The 18,227-nt window shown below is 42.9% G+C and overlaps 1 protein-coding gene and 1 long non-coding RNA gene across 2 annotated transcripts; both read left to right on the top strand.

The window, feature by feature from the left end:
* Window positions 1–2,328: 2,328 nt before the first annotated feature.
* FRRS1L (ferric chelate reductase 1 like) lies at window positions 2,329–7,067 on the top strand. The gene is made up of 2 exons (XM_030887379.2): window positions 2,329–2,575; window positions 5,787–7,067. The coding sequence occupies exons 1-2, from the start codon at window positions 2,344–2,346 to the stop codon at window positions 5,957–5,959; spliced, it is 405 nt and encodes a 134-aa protein (XP_030743239.2). The 5' UTR covers window positions 2,329–2,343; the 3' UTR covers window positions 5,960–7,067.
* Window positions 7,068–7,461: 394 nt separating this feature from the next.
* On the top strand, window positions 7,462–12,662 carry LOC123522445. Its single transcript, XR_006680722.1, has 2 exons — window positions 7,462–8,203; window positions 10,717–12,662. It is a non-coding gene; the product is annotated as an uncharacterized LOC123522445 (long non-coding RNA).
* Window positions 12,663–18,227: the final 5,565 nt, after the last annotated feature.

Raw genomic sequence — 18,227 nt, 5'->3', positions numbered from 1 at the left:
GGTGACATCTTTTGAGCCATGTAAGTGTCCAATCTTTAGGAGTTCTTGGTCATCTAGTTTGCCTTCTGCGGTTTGGGTGGACAGGTTAGATTTCCGGAGGGCTTTCCTCGGGTCTTGCTTCACCATGCTGAGAGAACTCCCGCAGCAGAAGCCCTTTTGTGATCCAAATGGCATTGTTGAGGGAAAGGAAAGTTTCAGGTACGACAGTCTACAAAAGTGCACGCGATTTCTGGGATGTGTGCAAGGCTGCGCGGGAGCAGGGTTCCAGAATGAAAGTGGAAAACCACCTGGAAAGAATACCTGAACAGGAGCGGGATACCACACGGAACCAGGAAATCCCCAGAGGCCGAGAGAGCAGACAAGTGCACACCCACACGTGGGAGAGAGTCCCACCTTCCACGTGCAGAGCACACCAGAATGAGAAGAGGGCTCGTGCGCTGCCCGCAGCTGGCTTTTATCCCCACTGGCTGGGGTGGTGTGGTTGAGGGTATTCGCTGATTTAAAAAAAAAATAAATTTCCACTTGTTTATTCCACAAAAATTTTTTGATTTTGTACTATGCTGAAAGGCATTGTGATAAGATTTTAGCCTAAACTGATAAGCAAACACCACAAGGAAGCTCTACTCTTGTAGGGTTTTACTATCTTGTAGGGGAGTTTGTTAATTAACTCTTCATGCAAAGAGAAAAACAGATGGTTGTTTTCGGTGTTTTGTTTGTTTGCTTGTTTTTAAACATTTTATTGAGGGCTCTTACAGCTCTTGTAACAATCCATACATCAATTTTATCAAGTACATTTTTTTATTTATTAAAACTTTTAAAAATTTAATCATTTTATTGGGGGCTCATACAACTCTTATCACAATCCATCCATCCATCCATCCATCCATCCATCCATCCATGTGTCAAGAACATTTGTACATTTGTTGCCTATTGGCTGAGTTCAAGCACAACTGTGTAATGTCATGTGCCTAGGTTGTGGCCACAGTTAGCTTCACCTGCGTCTAGGTGGCCCTACTCTGCGCATACACAGTTTGGATTTTCCCATAGGTGTCCAGTTAGTGTGCCTGATTTCTCTGTAGTCCTTTTATTGTGGCCCTAGGCAGGTATTTGGGGAGACACCCCCTCTTGGCCCCTATTCTAGTCACCTTTTATTTCTGCTTATATTTGATATTTATGCCATCAGTTTGTCCCATTTTTTCATTGATGGTCTTTATAGATTTAGGCTTTACAAGTAAGTCTTTGACCCATCTTAAATTCATTGCTGGTATGTGGTATGAGATAGAAGTCTTATTTCATTTCCCTGTAAGGAGATAGCCAAAATTCCCAGCATCGTTAGTGTAAGAGACGGCTGGCAAGGATGTACAGACCTAGAAGCCTCATACATTGCTGATGGGACTGCAAATGGATGTACCCACTGTGGGAAATGGTGTGGGTGGTACTTCCTTAAAAAAATTAAAATAGAAATGCCGTCAGATTCTACAATCCCAATACTTGGTCTATATTTAGAGAAATAAGAGCTAAGTGGATACGAAAAGACATATGCACACTCGTGTTCATTGCAACCAAGTTCACAGTAGCAAAAAACAGAAGCATTCTATGCTTATCAACAGAGGCGTGGCTAAACAAACAATGGTACAAGCTCCTGGTACATCTAGGCAATATTAAACAGCAGTGATGAATCTGCCACTGTGGAGGACATTATGATAAGTGAAATAAGTCAATTGCAAAAGGACAAATATTGTAGGAGACCACAATTATTAAAAAGAACTCAAGAACCCGTTTCACACTGAAAGAAGCCATCATTGGTTGGGGGCGGGGGGGTAAGCGAGGAAGGGAAGGTAGACACAGGTTAAGTTGGGTGAAAAGGAAGGGAAGGAAAAAGGGAACCCCACACCAGACTGGATCCAATTGACAGCGGCAACTCCAAAGATCAGCTCGGCATGGAGGGCGTGGGGGGCGGTGCTCTGGGTTCATGGGGGAGGAGCAGCACCGAGGAGTGGGAGGACGGCTGCACAAGCACACCATTCACGCCACGGAGCAAGACCGTCACTCCATTGAGCTGCTCACAGGGGGGCTTCCAAAATCTCATGAAAAACAGCACGACAGGCTAATGGAATTTCCTACCACCTTTTTGAAGCCCCTTCCTAATATTCTTAACACTAACAACAGCAATATAAATCTTCTTTCATTGCAAAGGTCATAAACAGCACGTATGTTTCTGATTAAGATTTCTTTCTAGTAGAAAACGCTGCAAAAGGCAGCGCCCCCCCCGCCTTTTTTTAAAGGCAAACCTTTTGACTTCTGCTTCTTAACTGTATTTCATTTTAGGGGGGCGACGACGTGATGGCGTGCGTCCATGATGACAATGGGAGGGTCCGCATCCAGCACTTCTATAATGTGGGCCAGTGGGCAAAGGAGATTCAGAGAAATCCTGCCAGAGACGAAGAAGGCGTTTTTGAGAACAACCGTGTCACCTGCAGATTTAAACGCCCTGTGAATGTTCCTAGAGATGAAACCATTGTCGATTTGCATCTGAGCTGGTATTACCTGTTTGCCTGGGGGCCAGCCATTCAAGGTAAGCTCACATTGTAGCCCCTGAGTTAAACACCAAACCACCGCTCTGCTCCTTATTTACCAAAGTCACACGGTGTAAGAGCTGGATAGCATGAAAGGGCAAGAAGACCTGACTCCTGCCTTCTGAAGGCTGTCGTGGGTGTATGCGGGTGAATTATCCCCCTGAAAAGCCAGAGCAGTCCACGAGAGCGTGAGGTGCGGCGGCGTGTGATCAGCAGAGCAGGCCGGCTGTCTGCTTTGTGTGAGGATGGACTCTTTCCCCCTCACATGCTCTCTTTCCTCCGTACTCCATCCTTGAGAAGTGTATTCAAGGCCTTCAGAAAGTTTGTGGGGGAAATTCCATTATCCTTGAATTCCATTTTCCTACAAGCCCCCTCACAGATATTGTTCTCATTTTATAGAAATGAAGAAACTTGCCCAAGGCTGGGCAACTAATTAGTGGAAGCCCTAAGATTCAATCTCATGTCTGCCTGACTCCAAAGCCTTATGCTCCAAATAGAAAAATACTCAACAGAAAAGGGCTTTGGAGACGTCTCTGCAGACCGACATCAATCAATTCATACATGCTCCCGTTAGGACCATGCTAGTAGTCACAAGACCACCAAATGGTCCTCATCATTCCGGCCCATGACTTCACAAATTGTGATGTGCAGATAAATTACCTGGATATTATTAAAATGAAGATTCTGGTTTAGTAGGTCTTGACTCAGGCCCAAGATTCTGTATTTCTAACGAGTTGATGCTGGTTCATTCATCTAACTTTGAGAGGTGAAGCTCCTCGTCATTTCCCTAAAAAGACCCAAGGATATCATGAGGCCTTGCAGAGATTAAAAAAATCAAGTTAGCCCTTGTCTCTAACCTTCTGCCTGACCAATGGGCCTAATGACCAAGAAAGGGTTTACAGCTCCCGTACTTAGAACCCAGCCTGCCCCCTGGCTGCTGGAGGTTGTATCTGTACTGAGTGAGTGCTCACTGACTGATCTGTCTCCGGGGGTCATTTCTCCCAAAGTGTTTCAGCTTCTCCTGCTTGCCCATTGGGAAAGCATTCAGGTGTCTCCAGATCAGTGAAGCCATTCCCATTTGCTGGTTTCTCAGATTACGAACAGTGGGTCTATAATTATACCTTTCAGTACTTTCCATATCCTGGAAAATTCATATCAGCCGAGAGAAAAGCTCTCACTCAGAATGAGGGGAGTTGGAGTTTAAAAATTTATATTTGAATATCCACCCACCCCCTTGGTGGCTGTATAGTTAGCCTCTTTGCTGAATTCTGAAGTGGAATTTCTTCATATCTAAAATGGTTATGATCATCATAATGCCTATCTCATAAGGTAATTGTTAGGATTAAATTAAAACGAGAATTTGAAATTGCTATGGGACATCTATACTTTTAGATGATCATCTTGAATACCTAGCATAAGAGCCTAATATTCAAGACCTTCCCAAAATCTCATCCACTTTGCCTGATAAGCTCTCTTCAGAACTTCTAAACCCCAGACAAGCATAGTTCTCTGCCACATACTGTAGGCTTATGCTTTCCCTGTTTCTTGACTGCCCTTCTAAAATCTCCCTCTTTATAAATCAACTTCTTCCTTTTCTGAAGGTCACTTAAACTCTGAGTTACAGCCTTCAGAGGGCAGGAGATGTCCCTCGTAGAAGGTGCCCAGTGAGTCAAGGTTAGGTCGGAGAGGTGGACAAGGCCTGTTGATGGAAATGCTGCCACTGCCCTGAGAAGTTTGACGTGTGCTAACAGGAGACGGCGTGGGCACTGGAGCAGGGATTTGAGAAGCCAAGTGTGGCCGTTTACATAGATTGCAGTACAGCCAGTTCTGTTATTAAGGGCATTCTGTTCCACAAAGTCACCGTGAACAATGAATTAGTACATATGTAAATAATGAACCGTCACAGCTCTTCAGGGAAATACAGGATTATGCTTCTGCAAGCCTCTGGTCACATTTGTCAACCGATCAACACATAATCCTGTTTCCTTTGTGGTTTTGTTTAGGAGCCCCCACTTAAAATATAGTGTTGATTCATTAGCATTGAACTTGCAGCCCACATCACTACAGCTCATGCCTGAGCACAGCTCATCTTTCACACTTAGTTTTTCCACTTAGGAACAATACAACACTTCAGCACTTGAGGGGTTTTAAAAGCAGCAAAATCGCCCCCAAAAGGCAGGAAAGCGTGAAAACTATATCTCTCTGCAGACTGTGAAAAAGCCACAGTTTAAGGGCTGTGTTCCCAGGAGGCGAGCTGAAGCAAGAAGGCAGCGCTGTCTCTTTGTTTGACCTCAGCTGGAAACGTGTGTGTCAGGAGAGCCCCTCTTTTTGCCACACTGTGTGGGCCTAGATAGGATTTTGTGACCGTTCTGCGAGTGTTGATTTGGGGGTGTCAAATCTTAGTGAGTGGACACATTCACAAATCCGGAATGTACTGTACTCCAGAATAGCCTGACTCTGAACCCCATGCCAAGGAGACCTTTGCCCTGAACTCATGTTACAAGTAGATTATTCAGGGGGGTTGGGCACTTCTAACCAACTGCAATTTTCTTGTGTATTTATTTCTTACCCATAGCCTTTCCTTCTTTCTGCTTCTAACCAGGCCAAAAAAAAGTTGAGAACTTATTGGGTACCTTAGTCCTCTGACTTTTCGTACCACCCGCCTTTACCAGACAAACAAGTGGTCACATAGCATAAGCTACCTCTTCGTGTATGTCTTGCTGATAAAGGAAAGGGTTTCCATCTATAAACAAGATATTTTTCGTTTTCAGGAGCTGTCGCAATCATCACACAGAAAGATGCATTTCAAGGGGGGAAAGCAGTAGCCATTGCTATTTGAAATAAACATGCAGTTTTTACATTTGGTGTTAGGGAGATGAAATTGATTAGATGCATTCCAAACAGGTGGTCGCACAATATGACACAGCCAGTTGACAACTGGGGTGCTGGTGAGAAGTCAGTTTGGAGGGAGGAGTGCAGATTCAGGAGAACCATTTCTTAGAATAGAACTTTGGCTAATTTTTCTGTTTATCACGAGACACTGTGCATTTACAGAGGATCTGGCTAATAATTCACCCACCTGATTCCAGAGCTTTACGTTGCTGCGTCTGTGCTCAGCATTGAAGACACCTGCGTGTCTGCTGCTTGCATCGGTCATTGTTAATCCTGTGCCTTTTCCTGATTGCCCCCTCCCCCTTTCTCTCCTCAAAGGCTCCATCACCCGCCATGACATCGACTCACCACCGGCCTCGGAGCGCGTTGTCAGCATTTACAAGTATGAGGACATTTTTATGCCGTCGGCTGCCTATCAGACCTTCTCCTCTCCGTTTTGCCTGCTCCTCATTGTCGCTCTGACCTTCTACTTACTGATGGGAACCCCTTAACCCAGCTGCCCAGCCACCTGCTTCAATGGATTGGAAAGTCTTTAGTAGAAATCTATTTTTAAAGAAAATTCAGTATACTTTCAGCTCGTAGGATTTTTTTTTTTTTAATCAAGACTCATTTGATTTCAACTTTTTTTGACCGACAGAGCAAACCTCTCCAACTAGTCCAAGAGAGTTGGTTCAGAACGACCCTGTTCTTTGGGCAAGTCTTTCCAACGTTTCCTGCCACTGCTGATGGCGCTTTCTCTTGGAGCATCACAGCATCTCCGAGTAGCTGGAAGAGGGTTATTCTTGGCCTTGGATGGTACTTGAGGCCCAGTAAGTCCACCTTCCTGTGTCCCACCTGCCTTGACTACATGGTCAAATACCGTGTGACAAGGTAGAGAAAGGGCTAAGCACGCTCCGAGCACCCTCTGCCCTTTCTGCTACCGCACAGCACAAGAGAGGAACTGAGTGTACAAGGGAGAAGGTCAGGGGATGTCCCGAGTCTACAGCCAGCCTTCTCAGCAACAGTACTTTCAAGTTTCCAGAAAGCAGAAGACTTCCGCTGTTTGGACCACAGATGGCAAAAAGAGTGATTACAGTGATAGGAAAATGATTCCTACTCATCTGACTTTTCTTCTCAGTGATTAGCTATGGGCAACCAATATTACTGATGTTTAGAAAGATCTTTAGACGTGGAACCGTGAGTGTTCCTGAAGATGTACAACTATGTCCATCATAGAAAACATGGGACTTCTTAGCGGTCAGAATTGGCACTCTGCCACCGCTGTATTTTATAAACCAAGGTTTCCCGAGGATTAGGGTGAATTCTGTTGTCAAAGTCAAAAATACTTTTAAAGTTTGGGTAAATATGTATTATAGAAGATAAATCATCTTGAAAAACATAAGATATTTTAATAATAAGTCAATATTCATCGAGATTGTAGAGAGTTAGAGTAGAAACTTTTTTTTTTTTTTTTTAGAAACTTAATAAAAAAGTTCTTTGTGTAATTGAAAACTAGGAAGGTGCCTGGTAAATGAATTCACCTACAGTAGTGGTTACCCATTGGGCTGCAATCCAAAAGATAGGCAGCTTGAACCTGCCAACCACTCCTTGGGAGAAAGATGGGGCTTTCTGCTCTTGCAAACCGTTACAGTCTCGGAAACTCACCGGGGCAGTTCTACCCTGTCCTACAGGCCCCTATCAGACGGTATTGAGACAACGGCAGTGAGTGAGTGAGTGATTGCTTCAAAATGTTTAGAATTGAAAATTAGATGAAAATGATTTCTAATAATGCCTTTATTTTCTTAATGCATTTCCTTTTTAATTTATTTTTATTTTTTGAACCATTTTATTGGGGGTTCTTACAGCTCTTATAACATTCCATCCATCAATTGTATCAGGCATATTTGTACATATGTTGCCATCATTTTCTAAACATTTACTTTCTATTTGAGCCCTTCGTATCAACTCTTCTTTTTTCCCTCCCTCCCCCCTCCCACCCTCATGACCCCTTGATAAATTATACTTTATTATTGTTTTTATATCTTACACTGATGGCTGTCTCTCTTCACCCACATTTCTGTTGTTTATCCCTTGGGGGGTGGATGTGGGGGGAGCTTAGCGGATTGTGCGTTGATCATTGCAATCGGTTACCCCTTCCTCCCCTCCTCTCCCACCTTCCTTTTTAAAACAAAATTTTCTTTTGTTCCAAATGTCTTTGCTAATAGCCCACTGGAGGGGAAGATGTCTGTGGGTGTGGTTGTGCTGTGATGTCTCCATTGTATGTGACAGAGCCTTAGATTCTGACTTGCCCAACCCACACCCCACACCTGGACTCCCACCTGTTACTTCAAAGCTGACTCCAACCTTTAGTTTTTATGATTACGTAGCATTGGAGACTCAGATTTCTAATGCCTCTCTCAGAATCCACGTCAGGAGTGAGACTCTGCCAATGGGGAGCACTTGCAAATTCTTCTGGAACTGAGCAACATTAAGGAAGACATGAGACACAGCTTCCTCGGCATTTCATTGGAACATAGGACAAAGAGTCCCTATTGCAGATCGGGAGTCATCAGATGGCATCGAGAGAGTGGTGGATTCAAACTCATATCCTCTGGTTCCTGTCCATGGCTCCACCTGACAACTGCTGCCTCCTCCCCAAGCCAAGCTGGCTTGGGGTTCGCCTTCTGGCCTGTAGGTAGTGTTTGTTGAGTCAGGTGGATACTGAGTGTGCAGGCATTCACTTTGTAAATAAAAAGGTAAATATTTTTTCTATTCCACGCTGATGTGTATACTATTTCAGCTATAAGTAAGTTAAAACAAAGAAGAGACGCCTAGCTAATCTCTATCGCAGACAGGGAAAGAATGCATGAATGGTTTTCCCTTCAGCTTGCCTTTCAACTCACTAAGCTAATGATTTCCACTAATTGGTTTTTGAATGTGGGTTGTTTTGCATCTATGTGCTCAGAAGTTCCACTGACTCCTCACTGCCACGAAGATGACAGACAGGCATAGCCTATCGATCGCCTCCAGTATTATCTCTTACCACTCCTACCTACTTGCTGTGTCCAGTGAGACTGAACTGTTCTCAGTTCTCAGATACTCTCTCTCACTTTCCATGGGTGTTCTTTTTCCCCAACATTCTTCACCTCCTGGTACTTGAAGAACTCTTCCTCACCTTCTTTTCACAGCTTCCTACAATCCCATGCACTGGGTAGGTTTAGGCTTTCTCTCTCTCTCTCTCTCTCTCCTGGCTCATGGCAAGCCCATCTGTGTCAGAGTAGAACTGTGGTCTTCATTGGCATTCACCAGGCCTTTCTTCCAAGGTACTTTTAGGTGAACTTGAAGCATTAACACCTTTCAGTCAATAGCAAATGTGTCAACAGCTGTACCCCGCAGGGACTTCAATGCTCATCATACCAACTTTAATTGCCTGTTTGTCATCCCGGACTCCTAGGGCTAAGAACCGTTTCTTCCCACTCATCGTCATAGCCAATGCTAACGTGTAGCAGGTACTCAGCTAACGTTTGTTGAATGGGTAAATCGTGCAACTGGACTTTTATGGCAAGTTTCTTTGAGTCAGAAGGCTTGTATTTCACATACATTTTCTGACTGACCACTTGCATAATCTTCCACCTGCCGTCAAAATAAACCATTTCTCTAGCAAGTACTGAACTTTCCCTTTTGAAATATAAGTAGGAACATTATGAGTAGCAAAGCGGTTTTGCCTGATAGTGAACATTAATGGTGATTTCCAACAACAATCATTGTTCAGAAAGAAGAGTTCACAGAGCAAGGATGCTCACCAACATTTGGCCATGGTCTCAGAGAACCATTCCTTTACAGACACGCCGAAGGTGAAACTGTACACCTCCATTTCATTTATCCCTACCTAATCTAAGAGAGCCAACTTCTACTTTTTAATCTCTGTCTCTATCTTCAAATGCAGTGCTTATCACAAGAGATGGCCCACATGTGTGTATTACAGGAGGATGGCCCACGTGTGTGTGAGTGCTCAAATAGAACATTAATGATACCAGCTAAAGTGCATCACGTGCTGTTGTAAGCTTTTTACAATGATCAGTTCATTTCATTCTTACTACAACCATAGAAAGGAGATTTTGTAATTAATCCACTTTCTCAGATGAAGACACTACAGCTAACCACTTGATACACATTATCGGTGCTGGCAGAGACTTTTGGAGACCATTTAATTCAGTGTACTTATTTTTAAAAAGGAGATGATTCTTCTAGACATACCTCCCCTCAGGTGGGTTCATTAAAACTTTTAGATTGAACCAAACTGCCCACATTCAAATTAGCTAGGTGTTTCCCCACAGCTTTTTAGTAATTTGCCATGGGTTGGGATACTTTTTATGTTTAGGTACAGTGTAATTTTTACTTTTCATTACCTTTCAGCACTGCTTAAAAACATTTTACCAAACATTTTAGTGCTTTTATCAGATTTTTAAGCAATATGCAGTTTGGTCAGGACTCAAAGGATGCATTTGTCTCAGTTGCTTCAAATCCAGGTTTCTGAGTTGGAGCCAAATGAATGTTTATTGCTCCACTAGTGGCGCTGTTGAATAGCAACCATATGGTCAGTGGTCCAAACTCACCAGCAGTTCCTAGGAGGAAAGATGAGGCTGTCTGTTCCCATAAAGGTTTACAGCCTTGGAAGCCTGAGAAAAGATTGCTATCATTTGGAATTGACTTGATAGCAGAGGATTTTGGTAGTTTTCAAAGGTGATTCTATATGCACCATTTCAGACAAAATTCAGAAATCATATATCATTATCTTACATTGGCTTTTGTCATGGAGGAAATCAGAAAGTTTGGAATGCAGGCATGGCTAGCTGTCCCAACTGGTTTTTATTGTTATTTCTGTGATTGTGTTTACTGTCCATATTTAGGACATTGTGCTTCAGATTTATTATGACTGTGGGAGGGGGTCATTCTTGGCTCTAGGCCCGGAGTCAGCAACATTTTTCTGTAAAGGACCAAGTAGTAAATATTTTAGGTTTTGTGTTTCTGTCTCAGCTAATCAACCCTGCTTGTAGGCAATATGTGAATGAATAGGCATGGCTCTGTTCCAATAAAACTTTATTGACACTCAGTTTTGAATTTCATATAATTTTTATATTCTTTTACTTTTTTTAAACCATTCAAAAATATGAAAGTCAAGTAATACTTAGTTCCAAGATGATGGAAAAACATCCAGTGGGCCCATGGACCACAATTTATCCCCTCTTCCCCCTCTCCTCATTTCTAGGCCCAAACCTTCAAACTCATTGCCGTTGAGCCAGTTCTGACTCAGAGGGACCTCACAAGACGGAGTAGAACTGCCCTGAGGGCTTCTGAGACGGTCAGTCTTGATGAGAACCGTAAGCTTCATCTCTCAAAGAGCAGCTGGGCTTTTCAAACTGCTGGTCTGCCACCAGGCACACTCATTTGCTACAATCAGTTGCAAAACCTATTACCAGCAGTTTAGTGTTGACGAAGTATAGAAATATCAAAGTGAGTGAATGTTTTAAAGATAAATTGTAGTTGATTTACTGCCATCTCCGCGCTGGGATTCCCAAGTACGATCTTCTCATGCATTTTCTGGAGTTGATGAGAATGCCGGGTCCACCGCCGCTTCCTATATCTGAGCTGTAGACACAGCGATTCTTACGGTGGAACTGCTCTTGTGGTGGTGATGACAGTGTCCCGGAGAACTATTGTTTTAAAAGGTTTTATCAAAATCTATACATGTGCCGAAGTGTTTTATGCATGGGACTATGGCATCTACCTTGTGTGTGGGCAAAAGTCTGCGGACCACTAGGCCAAATGCTGAGCTGTGTACCTTGTGTGCCATGGTATTACATACTCTCGTTTTCAAAACAGGATCAGCTACTTTTAGGGAATGATCTGGTTATCCTCAGTGTGTTTATATATTCAGATAATTTATACAATATGTGTGTATGATACAGTGTGTGATTATAAATGCCTATCCCTATATTATGTGTGTGTATGTGTGTATATATACACGTGCACACGCACTATCTTTTGAAGGACTTTGCCAGGGTGTTTTCTGATCTTTCCAATACCTTCAAATCCAAGAGATGAAACGTGATGCATATTCAGACAAAGCTGCCATTGGAGTTAAAGTAATTTAGTTTGCAGAATAGTCTCTTGGATCCTTTATTAATCCTTGTTTTCGCCATTTAATATATGAATTGGTAGAATGTATAATAAAATATCATTGTTGAATTTGGCTTTTCTATACCACTAGTTAAGAAATCCAGACTAGCGTTCGCTAAGAAACTGGCATGTTGATGCAACCTCTAATGCTTCCTATTTAATTAGGTTCCTTATTCCTAATGTCAATTATTTCAAGTTGAACTTTGTAGATTTTAGAGTTAGTAGGTGACTTTTGAGCATATTTTCCCCCCACAGAAATAATATCAATGCTTATGTAGCATAACATGACTGGGGACTGAAAAATCAAGTGAATCATCAAGTTATTTGGGAATTTTGGTTTTCTTACAATGCACTGCTGCATGGTTGCTGTCTCCAGTTTCCCCCTGTGCGTCTGCTGTCAGGCAGAGAGCCACTCCATTGGATCCTTCAGGAAAGGAAGCAATGCTGTAGGGTGACGGAGTGCTGCAGGAGCTGTGGCCTTCACCCAGGTGACCAAACAGTTACCATTTGTTTCATCACCAAGAATACTCTGGCCACCTGGACAAATGAATGCAGCTTCTCCACATGCCTTATTCCCACAGAAATGCTGATGATGCTAGAACCGGCTGGCTCTAGGAGTACTAATGTACTTTTTAGAGACTCTACAAAATACTATTCTGTAAAAACTATGCCTTTAAACAGACGTTGATGGGTTGTATTTCTTTTACAATAATTGTGCATCTAAAGTTCAATTGTGATGGATTTTGAGATTTCTGTATATTTAAAAGCCTGCCCCACGTAAGTTTTTATTCTTAAGATGTGTGGTACATTACTAATAAAACCATGGATTTCTATTTCTGTAAAGTAATTGTAGCAATATTCCTAGATGCTACCTAAAGGATTGTTTCTATCCATTTGCCATTATAAATACATTTATCTTTTATCTTATGTGACAGCCAGAATATATGAACTAGATTGAAACTTTAATATATAAACTCTCAACATGGTGTGACATTCTTCCTGTTGATATAATTAAAGTTAGTTTATAATTCCTTATGGCTTTGCACTGGTACACTTTTCGACTTCAGTTTCCTTATTTTAAATCCTTGCAGTAGCAGTCGTCCTTAGTCTTCCATAACTTCTTCCTAATTAAAATGCTGTACTGTTAAGACTACACACAGCAGAAGATACCCCAGCACTTTCTGTGTGTCTAAGTCACGGACATGGGTTACAGTCTTCTCGTTATGCACCCTACCAGCCCTCCTTGTCGGTGGGGTGGGGGTGGGGGTTCCTCTCCATTAACTGTTCCCTAAATTCCCGATCTCACCTTGTCCTCTTGATCCCGTGGCGGTAGATCTTCAGAGAGTACAGTGCTCAGGGCACGCAGCGCAGGCGCTCTTCGCTCATGAAATGAAACAGTTGTTTGATTTTAAGAACACTTGAGGGGTAGCTTTAGGTTAAAGCTTTTTTATTTTCTTTCTTCTTCCAGACCATTTCATTACACGAATGCAGACAACATTCCACTCCATAGGTCAGTCGCCTCAAGTAGTAGTGCACAACTGCTACCACAATCCGTTTCAAAACATCTCTTCTTCCTTGAACTCCTGATGTCTGCTCCCCTTTACCCCCACCCCCATCATAACCCCTCCCAGGAACCCTCATTCTAATATTTGTCTCTATGAATTCATCAATCCTGGGTTTCATCAGAAAAAAAGACATAACCAAGATGTTTTGTTTCAAGAAGGCTACCCACAATGACAAACTACATCAGAGAGAAAGTCCAATATCAAACAAACAAACAAACAGAAAATATTGAAAGCCAGATCAAGCCCAAAGTGTATCAGAGGGAGATCAAGTGATAAGGTTTGACCCGTCCAAGTCAGGTGTCTCCTTTCACTCTACGACAGTCGTCTCAGACCCTCTGTCTGGGACCCAGCTTATTCCCTCCCTCGAGGCTGATTTCCGAGGGTCAGGTGAATGACTCTCAGGGCATTCCCTTCAGGGGGTTATTCAGCTTTCATGGCTCTAGAAAGTTGGCACTCTATGAGAATTAAAAGGGTTTGCATTTATTTCTCCCCTGTTGATCAGATTCTTCTGTGGACTCCTTGATCCAAAAGTCCAGTAATGAGAGCTGGACACCGCCCAGTTGTTCTGGTCTGGTGGGAAGTTTATCAGTTGATGGACCTGGAGTGGTGAAACCTGCCTGGTGCATCAACAAAGAGGGGTATCATGTTGTAGTGTTCGATACTTCCGTTCTAATCATCTCTCATACCTAGAGTGAATTCGTGTATACATAACAGAACAGAACATTGCCTGCTCCCGGGCCATGGTCATGATGGCTGGTATGTTGGAATTCATTGTGACCATTTGTCAATCCATCCCAATGGAGAGTTGCGGTAGTCGGGTAAAAATCCTTATAGAGAAACAATTGGCTAATTAAGCCTGCGATGATAGCTTAAATTTAATACCTTTATCAGTCGTAACTTGAGTTCTGTAAACACATTTTGAGAGTAACGATTGTTAATAGTGCAACGTTAACTAAGACTTTCAATGACGAACTTTATGGTAACTGTTGTTTTTGCTGTTTTGATACCAACTCGCAGTGATTTTTGGCATAGGGTAAACTGCCCCTCTGGTTCCCAAGGCTGTGCATCTTTACAGAAGGAGACTGCCACGTCTGTCTCTTCAAGAGTGGCTGCTAATTTCAAACTGGCCACTGTTCAGTCAACAGCTGAGTGCTAAACTACTGTGCCACTAGGTTTCCTGATTGGTAAATTAATTGTACATTAAGAATAGTAGAGTTTAATTGTAGAGCCAAATGAATCATGAGGTGGGTATGGAAATTGCAAAGTATGATAGTAGAGCTTCTGGCCCTACAGAAGCTGAGTAGAAAAGGAAGTAAATAGCGTGTTAAGAAAACATTAGACATCACTTTCTACATTACAGACCTTAATCCTCACCCCCAAATCCCTAAACATTTTGCCACTGGAGGGCAGGCATTCTAGGCATTCCTTGTAGTATTTATTTCGCAATGTCTGTATATATAGTGCAGCTATTGGAGCTGACTGACCCTGGCTACTGTTTAAGACCTTTCTTAGAATTTAGCCCAGGTGCAAGAGTAAGGCAATATGCCATAAAAAGAGACAAGTGATGTGGAGTAGATATGGACGTTAGCTACATCGAGGAGGTCATGATAGTTTTAACTTCTGTTCATTCATTCAAGAGATACTTGATGGGTGTTCCCATTCAGCAATCCCTGTGGTAAATACTCTAAATAAGGGGCTTTTGGAAGAAAGACTCTTGGTTATGTCCCTAAGCGGATTACAGCCTAGCTAGGGAACCAGACATACAAACAGTATGGCAACTAATGGCTATGGCCAGTGGTGAGGGATGTGATGACAAGGGCTTTTCCAGATGTGGTGGAGCAGCCAAGTGAGGGCCCTCCCCTAGTCTGAGACAACCAGCAAAGGAAGTTGGGAAACTGCTGAAGCAGAGTCTTTAGGAAAGGGTAGAAATCAACCAAACAAGGAGTGTGGAGCAGGGTCTCCTAAAAAGAGGTGTGTGAACCTCAGAGAGAGCCCGATAGGATATCTTCTGAGAACATTGTCACTTGATGAAGCATGTTAGTTTCCTATGGTTATTCTAACCAATCACTAGAAACTTAACTGGCTTAAAAGAAATGTATTTTCTCACCATTTTGGAAACAGTCTGAAATGAGTCAGATGGATCTAAAATCAAGGACTGGTTCCCCTTCAGGAAAGAATCCACTCTGTCTCTTCAGGCTCTTGGTGGCTGCCATCATTCCTTGGCTTGTGGCTGCATCATTCCATTATTCTGCTTCCGTGAGCACATTGTTTATCCTGTTACAAAGACACTTGTGACTATTGTTAGGGCCCATTGGATAATCCAAGTAATCTCTCCACTCAAGAGCCTTAATTTAATCATAGTATCTGCAACTTCTTTTGCCACTTTTGGCAACATTCATAGGTTCCAGGGATTAGGACTCCGGTGTTTGTGGGGGCCATTATTCAGCTCACCACAAGGCTAGACGGAAAGGAAGAGGCAGTTAGTGGGGAGAAGTGAGGAAAGGCGAGCAGAGGGCATTTCAAGACACATTGCAGAATTAGGACACCTTCTCACCGTTGGTAGGGAGGAATTGAAGAGAGGTTGCACTTTAGGAAGATCACACTAGCTACATTGTGGAGAATTGAGGAGTGGAGCAAGAGGGCAGGTCGAGGGACCTGTTAGAAGCTACCCTGCTATCTTGTGGTATGAAAAGGAGAGTACAAAAGAGTAATACATTGCACTCAAAGCCAGCTGCATTGATCTAGAAAAGAAATGTAGTTTATATAAAGAAAAATTAGTCTGGCTAATTTGAAATGCACTCACTATATATTTTTCAATCTTGCTCTGATTTGCAGTGGAAAACGTGTTTATTCCATTAGGCCTTACTTTGAGTATTTTATAGGGAGTTGTGCCAAGGGGAGTGCTGATGGTGAATGGTTCTTTGCTGGGCTGCTAACCACAAAGTCAGCAGTTTGAAACCACCAGCAGATCTACCTTGTCCTATAGGGTTACTATGAGTTGAAATCTACTTCATGAGAGTGAGTATGTGTGTGAGTGTGTGTGTTACAAATTCCTTTAGCTCTGATAAATGTCCCAAAGGCATTCTATTCTGCAAATCAGTCTCCTACTCAAAGGCAACTAGCTTTACTCCTTCTGTGGACTCCTGAGCCCACTGCGCTGTCTCAGCCATTCAGTGCTGCCACCTCTGGTGCCTCTGCTACCGCTGCCACTTCCAGCCAGGATCCCACTTGTGCTTAGCGGGTGACTCTTCTTTCTTCCTGGTTGTGGGATTACTCTGTTCCTGCTTCTGAGATGGCTCATATTCAGTGGAATGGCAAATCTGACCAATTGTCTGCTACAGTCTTCTACATCTTCTTAGCATGCTCCCACCTGGTAGGATTTACAAAGGTTCTGGAGGAAGAGCCATACCAAGTCACTTCACTTCACCTAGCCTGTAATTGTTTATGGGGGCAGGTAACCTCATCATTCTTCCACAGAGCGGCTGATGGTTTTGAACCTCAGACCTTGGTGGTTAGCAATTCAACACTTACCTAACAGTGCCACGAGGGCTCTCCATCTGATCAGTATACTTGTTCTTCTTCTTCTTCTTCTTCTTTTATTTACAATAATTTTGAGTTTTGTTTAACATTTTTCTCCCGCTTTATTCAGGACCTTCTAATGTGACCCTTTGCAGAGCAGTTGATGTGGGGGTAGCAGCATCTAGGTTTTTTTTGGTTTTAGGGTCAGGGAAGCTCAGGTTTGCATGGTCCTTTGGATGGTTTCCATGCATCTTTGATTTTTTTTTAAACCTCTCTTTGCTCACAATGGCAAAGCCCATCGCTGCACCTTAGATGGCTGCTCACATACATTTAGGTCAAGAGCTCAGGCACTCATTCCCGCATGACAGTTGGTTATGGTTAAGGCATTTTCACAACTTTGTACCCTGGATGCTGTACGATATTCATGGGTATATTTGCAGCAGAGGTAAATAGATATGTAGAAACATCCTCTAGAATCTATATCTATTCATAGGCATAGTTCCATATTCCTTTTGATACCACTCACAGATGATTATTATTAGTTATTGTAGGGTTGCGGACAGAATAGTATTTGCCTCTGTTGCCTCTCTTGTACCCCTCCTGTTGTCTTTAACCTTACTGATGTCCCTCCCTCCACTATTGTATATTGTCTTCCCTTTCGCCCAAGTTGGTATGTGTCTACCCTTTAGTTAGTAATTTTCCTTCCCTTCTCCTTCCACTTCTAGTAATCATTAAGATTTTATTTTTTGTGAAAACCCTTTCTTGACTTTATAATAGTGATCTCAAACAATATTTGTCCTTTTGTGACCAATTTCTTAGCATAATGTCCTTCAGGGTTAACTCAGAGATTCATCATTATTCTTTAATGTTACATAGTTATCTATTGTGTGTGTGTGCCGTAGTTTTGTTTATCAAATCATCTGTTGATGGGCATTTAGTTTGTTACCATTTGTCGCCCCCGCTATCGTGAATTGTGCTGCGATGAACATGGTGTGCATGTTCCTGTCAACGTTTCTTTCTTTTTTTAAAAAAATTTCTTATTAGGATAGCTAATAGTGGGTGAGCCAACACTTTAAAAATTGTTTATTAAATAAATCAATAAAATAGACTCCTTTGAAAGTATTCCTCATGGGATTTTCATGTGTAACCTGAGTTTTCAATTTCCAAATGTATTGCCGTGCCTCTCCAGAAGTTGACATTTGTGAACGAAGGGAACTTTTCTTGCCTCCGGAATGATGGAGTCCCCAGGAATCTGTTACCTGAACGCTTCAGGGACCAATGGGCGAAGGTACTCCGGGGGAGGAAAGAGCTAGCCCCGTGTGCTACTGGGAGATGTAGTTTTCTAAAGGTCCTGGAAGCGCTCGTTGGCCATCGGCGAACTACAATTCCAACAATGCCGCGCGCTGCGGGCCTTGCCCCTCCGACTCTGGGCTCCGGTCCTGTTGCCCAGTACCGCCTAGGAGAGGCGGCGGCGGGGCGGCTGGGGAGCTATGGCTGACGGCGCCGGCGGCCCTGC

This window comes from Echinops telfairi, unplaced genomic scaffold, assembly GCF_000313985.2.
Source record: "Echinops telfairi isolate 266 unplaced genomic scaffold, ASM31398v2 ScPeMD7_7410;HRSCAF=8448, whole genome shotgun sequence".
Classification (NCBI taxonomy): domain Eukaryota; kingdom Metazoa; phylum Chordata; class Mammalia; order Afrosoricida; family Tenrecidae; genus Echinops; species Echinops telfairi.
Note: the sequence above shows the minus strand (reverse complement) of the source record. Positions and strands in the feature narration are given on the sequence as shown.

Coding starts and splice junctions, on each gene's coding strand:
- FRRS1L (XM_030887379.2), top strand. CDS start 2,344: ATGGCGTGCGTCCATGATGACAATGGGAGGGTCCGCATCCAGCACTTC. Junction 2,576..5,786: donor CTGGGGGCCAGCCATTCAAG/GTAAGCTCACAT, acceptor CTCTCCTCAAAG/GCTCCATCACCCGCCATGAC.